Here is a 6,447-nt window from a genome sequence, read left to right as displayed (position 1 = left end):
AAACATTATTTAACAAGGAGGGACAATTGGTGGATTTATGCTGCACATTTGGTTGGTTATACTACCTTACAGTGAAATGATTAGCAGTAACGCCCCTTGGAATCCGTTACTTATAGGCATGACACAATCTGTGTGGTCATTAGTTGTATCTGAACACTTGGGAGGACCGGAACACACATCCCCACAGGGACATAGTGTATGTGAAGTGAAATGGCTGACGTAGGATTGGTACTATTCATGGGACTCCTGGGTGAGTAAAACACTGTTGTAGACTACATTGCCGGTCATATTTTCAACACGTGTCTGGCGAACGTTTAAGACAGAAAACAAATAATTTTTCCAAGTAGTAGTCTTCTAACGTTCTCTTTCTTGATCTCCAGCAGTAGCATGCATGGGTAGTTAGCTTGACAAGGAACAAGGATCCTTGATAATCTAATATGCATTTGAATCTTGGATCTTTCACCTTCTTGTTCTCCTTCACTTAGAAAAGTGGTTTGTCTTTATCATTAGCACGTTATATGAATCACCATCGAATAAGGAAGGGAATTATGGATGTCAACTTCCTTATTATGAGGAACACTTCGTTTCGGAGTATATGCTTCCTCCTTCATAAAGTGACTTTTTCAAATCGATTATTTCGTTATGTTCAAGAGGAAACTCTTGGAGTTCACAACCACTAATGTGATCAGTATCAGGTACACATGGTTAAAATCATCTATGTGTAACTGAAATGAAGTACTTATTAAATGCTTCCGACCTTTCCGAATCTGAAAAAGCGGTTGGCATTCTTGAAACACCAGTGACCAAACGGGGTACAGTTGTTTTTGTACCAGAATCCTTCAAAATATATCTTCCAATAGTTGGAGTTATTTTCTTTGGATACAGTTGATAAAAACCCCATCTAAATTACAATGGAAGCTCTCCTGTGCTTGTTTTCGGAGATTTTTAACAGTATTTCTTTGTTTTGTGTACCTCATGTATGAAGTAATTTGGATTGTTGGATAGTTTTGCCTTTTTACATAATGACTGACTGCTGATGTTAGGGCGTCACAAGCTTCACTGGCTAGTTTTTCCCCCATTCTGTGGAAACAATAAGCTGGTTAAGGTGTTCATAATCACAACCACGTTTGTTGGTTTACACACTGCACGAATTATACATAGATTCAGATACAATACTGAACAGTTAATGGATATTAGCATCTGTTCGAGGAGATTTTGGAGAATATTAATCAGGAAAACATATAGAGGACATTTATGCATTTTGTTTCTGCTTTTGGGTTAAGTAGGACTGCATTTGATATGATATCAACCTATCGAAGCTCTGTATGACATAATATGGTTCATGATTTGAATTTGGAAATATCATGATACCAAAGACAACAATGAACGTGAGTTGTCGCACCAAAGGACTCTAAATTCAACGATTAAGACACCGGATTTTTCTCTGCATAATCTCGACTGAAAACATATACTCCTAAACAAAATCTTCTTGCTTTTTCCTGAACCTAAAATACCACATATCAATACACAACAAAATACGGTTTTATAGAATTTATTTTTGGAGAACGCTGGCTATTTTTTTGTTGTTTCGTCAGAAAGATAATGTTGTATTTTATTATATTAATGTGCGGTATAGAGTAAAGACACATTTTCATATTTCTCTACAGTGGCAGGAATCCATGGCAAGCAGAAAGCACTGCTGGACAAGCTGTTTACTCATTACAAGAGTGAAGTGCGGCCAATCTGTGGAGCGGACGCTCCTATAGAGGTCAAAGTTGGCATCGCAATCAGACAGATCATGGAGCTGGTTAGTAGACACCTAATCCACATCAGGTCTTGTTGGTCTGTAATCAGATAGATCATGGAGCTGGTTAGTAGAGACCTAATCCACATCAGGTCTTGTTGGCCTGCAATCAGACAGATCATGGAGCTGGTTAGTAGACACCTAATCCACATCAGGTCTTGTTGGTCTGTAATCAGACAGATCATGGAGCTGGTTAGTAGAGACCTAATCCACATCAGGTCTTGTTGGTCTGTAATCAGACAGATCATGGAACTGGTTAGTAGACACCTAATCCACATCAGGTCTCGTTGGTCTGTAATCAGACAGATCATGGAGCTGGTTCGTAGACAGCTAATCCACATCAGGTCTTGTTGGTCTATAATCAGACAGATCATATAGCTTGTTAGTAGACACCTAATCCACGGTGGGTCTTGTTGGTCTGTAATCAGACAGATCATGGAGCTGGTGAGTAGACAGCTAATCCACACCAGGTCTTGATGGTCTGTAATCAGATAGATCATGGAGCTGGTTAGTAGACAGCTAATCCACGATGGGTCTTGTTGGGCAGCAAATCTTTTTATTTACTTTGTTCTTTTGTACATTCAGTGATCGGGACACCCGATTTAAAAATCGTCAATTACGGAGAATAACCAGTCTCGATTATCCATCGAAACAGTTTCCATTGGGCGTAAAAGGCAAAATAGTGGTGGAAATTAATGAATGGATCTCTGAAAATCAGTGATGTCATCAGGAGTGCTCACATATAGCACGTGCTGCCCTACCGTCCGGAAATCAATTACAAGTCAGTTATTGTCATCATGTTATATTCTCCAATGTAAAGTGAACGACATATTTTGATTTCACATGTCCATGTGTTATACGTTGTAGCAGTATAACGAGGGGATTATGTGGTTTTATGCGACCCGCGTAAGTTTTCACATCACGAGCCAGAGTCTGGTGGTATAAAACCTAACAAGGGTGCATAAAACCACATATATCCCGAGTATTCAACATTCTGACATGGGGCTAAGATATAAGATGCGATACATGCATCAATCAAGAAAATATATAATTCAAAAGCCACATACGTGTTCCATTTTTCCTTGATATGTTTCCAGAAAAAATGTGAAAGCCTTAGGGATATATACACTCACAAAAATGTCGAAACAAAACAGTAGTGATGGGAAGTGAACAACAAAATTTATATACGTCTTTGTGGAAGACGAAAAGTATGGCAAGTGTGTAAGCTAAATTGACGGTTGAATCTGTGTTTGGTTGGTAATATAAGGATTTCAATACAAAAGATTTTGAAACCTTTAAATTGGGATCGTGACGTTTTACCCTTAGATGAAAACAATTGTAACCAACACCAACACTGTGTGAAGATGTATTTAAACAATTGTCAGAGAAGGTTGTTATTACTCCTAGTTTAAAATAGAAACCATGCTGATATACATATACATTTGTAATTAAAACCTGTTCAAACACGGTTTTCTCGAATTCCCTGTCGCCATCATAATATAGATGCACCTTTGCTTCTGTTACAGGATGAACCCAAACAGATATTGACACTCAACGCCTGGATCCGATTGGTTAGTACTGCTGTTACACTCTTTATCAACCATTCAAGTTGATATGGGGTTCTTCTGTTAACCTTATCTCACACGTACTGCCCATTGTTACCTGATTTACCTGTGCGATCACTGTTCGAGATGCGACTGGTTTCTACACTCTATACACACAACACACGAACACCAAGCCTTGTCCCAGAGTAAAGATGAATCATCTGCTGTCATAGGTTTATGTTTGTGTTTATCATAACATGTTTGTTTCAGAACTGGTATGACTGTCAAATGACCTGGAACGCCAGCGAGTACGGGGGCATCTCACAACTTGTCCTCCCCTATGCAAAAGTATGGACCCCGGATATTACTCTATATGACAAGTGAGTGAGATACACATTAGTGATGGCTTTTTGTAACGCTGTCCCTCATATTGACCAATGAGGATTCCGGGTAACAATAACGAGGCGACTAAATGGATAATGTTATCAGGCCCGGTGACTTGGTTGATTCCATGTTAGTGTTTCGCAAATGCGTGAGTCGATGTTTATTGTGGCAATTGCTGGATTGTCTGGTCCAGACCGTCGTCATATAGCTAGAAATATTGCTGAGTGCGGTGTTAAACAACAAATAAACAAGCCCCCCCCCCCAAAAAAAAAAAAAATCAAAAAAAATCAAGCAACCATCGATTGACCACCATGTCTCCAAACCCTTCTAAGTGCCCACATCCCTGCGTGATCTATGTGTTGCCATAACAAACATAACAATTCTCCTGGATTCTCCCCCAGTGCTGGAGACGAGCTTATTGGCCTGAAGGACTACAGGCCGACCTTCACCTCAGACGGCGCCGCAAGCTACAACTTCCCCACCGTCATCGAAAGCCTCTGTCCCGTCGACGTCACCTACTTCCCCTTCGATGGCCAAACATGCGCCCTTCGGTTCGGTTCCTGGGCCTTCAATGGCCACCAGATCAACATCACCGTTGGCCCCAAGGCAGGGGACATGTCCGACTACAAGGTCAACACGGAGTGGGAGCTGCTAAGTGTCCCAGGGGTGCGGCACGAGCAGTTCTACAGCTGCTGCCCAGAACCCTACCCTGACGTGACGTTCTACGTCTCTCTGCGACGTAAGCCGTTCTTTTACGTAGTGAACCTGTTGTTCCCCTGTATACTGATCTCCGCTGTGGGTCTGCTTGGGTTCCTGCTACCCCCGGACGCCGGGGAGAAGGTGGCGCTTGAAATCACGGTGTTGCTGTCTCTGTCAGTGTTCATGCTGCTTGTCGCCCAGTCGTTACCGCCAACGTCGGACAACTTCCCTTACATAGGTATGTTCTAAATACGCTATTCAGTCTCAGTTAAAAAAAAAGGCTTCACACATTGTGCCCATGTGGGGAATCGAACCCAGACCTTCGGTGTTACGAGCGAACGCTTTAACCACCAAACACATTCAGCCTGATTTAAGACAACTAAATACTCCATCCTTCCACAGGAATCTACTTCTGCGTGGTCCTGCTGCTGGTGACCCTCTCGACGGCCCTCACAGTGACCGTGCTCAACGTGCACTTCAGAGGTCAGCATGGCGTCCCAGTTCCTCGCTGGATCAGGAGGACATGTCTTGGAACTCTTTCGGTGTTCCTGTGTTTGAAGAAAGAACCATCAGTGTACCCAGTGACGACAACGGACGTCTACGTCAACGGCCATAGGGTAAGAAACGTCCACTTTAACATCGTTACAACTTAAGATAATTTATCGTTCGAAATCGAATGAATTATGTTGGTAATAGGAAACTTGGTCCTCATTAAAGTAACTACTATGTTTAAAACCTACGATACTATTTATTAATGGAGATGTGTGTATGGAGATGGTGTATGTGTGTGTGTTCACGAAATGTCACACGCCTAGAGGGGCGGTCGAGTAGCCTAGTAGTTATAGCGCAACAAAATGTCACACACCACGATGTGGAACTTTCCCTGTAATAATTGAAGACTGTAAATTTGAATTTTGCAAAAATGAACGACTGCCACAGTAGAGATGTTACATATGTTTCAACATGTGCGGGATGTGGTGAGCATCATATTGGAGAAACTGGTATGCAACTAAAAGACCGAATCACTGTACACAGACAGTAAATTCGAGATCCAAATGTACGATCTAAATGTGCTGTTGTGAATCGCTTATGGCTACAATGTTCGTTAAAGTTTTCATTACACCTGAAGAGCCGTTGAACGGCGAAAGATCTTGTATGTACAAAGGAATGTTGACAAGCACGAATGTCTTGACTGTTCATTTTGTATATTTAATGCTTATACACCTGAAGAAATTACTTGTTTACATTTCCTCCAATATAAAATTTGCATGCAGAGAATTTTACATACATTGTCTATAAGCATATTTAAACCTAAGTAGAGCCACTCACATCAATGTATCTTGACTGCTTCTATGGTGTGTTTATCGTTTATGTATATCATAAACGATGAATATGCGCCGGTTCATGTATGTTGTAAATGGACGTGAACGTGTTTACAAGATTTTATACTTTCCATTGTTTCAGGACCATTTCAACACGTTAAAACAAAAGGAAGTGGCTAATTTCGAATCTCTCAAAACTGCTGTGTCCGACCAACAGCAGTTACTGCCCTTGGAAAAAGTGATGCAAGAACAGCTGTCAGTTCTTAAGGAGATCAACAGTCGGGACATCGACAAAGAAGAAGCCGAGGTCATTAATGAGGAGTGGAAGAAGGTGGCTGTCGTGATGGACAGATTGTTCCTTGTCTTATTCTTCATTGCAACTGTAGCTTGTACTTTGGCGGTTTTACTGCCGTGTATCTTACAATGATCCCTGTTGTTGAGTGAATTAGAAGATAAATATACTGTGTTTTCAATATAGAGATATACAGACTTGGACTAAATGCGCTAATTTGAATTTGGAACCGAACCCAAAGCTTGGCACAGAGAAACAGAGCGTAAGTCAGTGCTATATCTATTCCTGTATCACGTAAATTATGATATGTTTGTATTTATTTAAGTCCAATTGTATACATTATAAATCGTCATCAATGTTTATGTTTATTTATGTTTATATAGGGCACGGGTGGCCCAGCCG

At 41.0% G+C, this 6,447-nt stretch overlaps 1 protein-coding gene across 1 annotated transcript; it reads left to right on the top strand.

The window, feature by feature from the left end:
* The first annotated feature begins 237 nt into the window (after window positions 1-237).
* On the top strand, window positions 238-6,180 carry LOC125384461 (neuronal acetylcholine receptor subunit alpha-10-like). The gene is made up of 7 exons (XM_048403796.1): window positions 238-250; window positions 1,668-1,807; window positions 3,331-3,375; window positions 3,619-3,728; window positions 4,134-4,669; window positions 4,834-5,048; window positions 5,896-6,180. Exons 1-7 carry the CDS (start codon window positions 238-240, stop codon window positions 6,178-6,180), a joined length of 1,344 nt encoding a protein of 447 aa, XP_048259753.1.
* The last annotated feature ends 267 nt before the right edge of the window (window positions 6,181-6,447 follow it).

The sequence above is a fragment of the Haliotis rufescens genome, unplaced genomic scaffold, assembly GCF_023055435.1.
Source record: "Haliotis rufescens isolate VD_foot unplaced genomic scaffold, xgHalRufe1.0.p SCAF_1, whole genome shotgun sequence".
Lineage (NCBI taxonomy): Eukaryota > Metazoa > Mollusca > Gastropoda > Lepetellida > Haliotidae > Haliotis > Haliotis rufescens.
The sequence above is the reverse complement of the archived record's forward strand: the minus strand, read 5'-3'. Positions and strand labels throughout refer to the sequence as shown.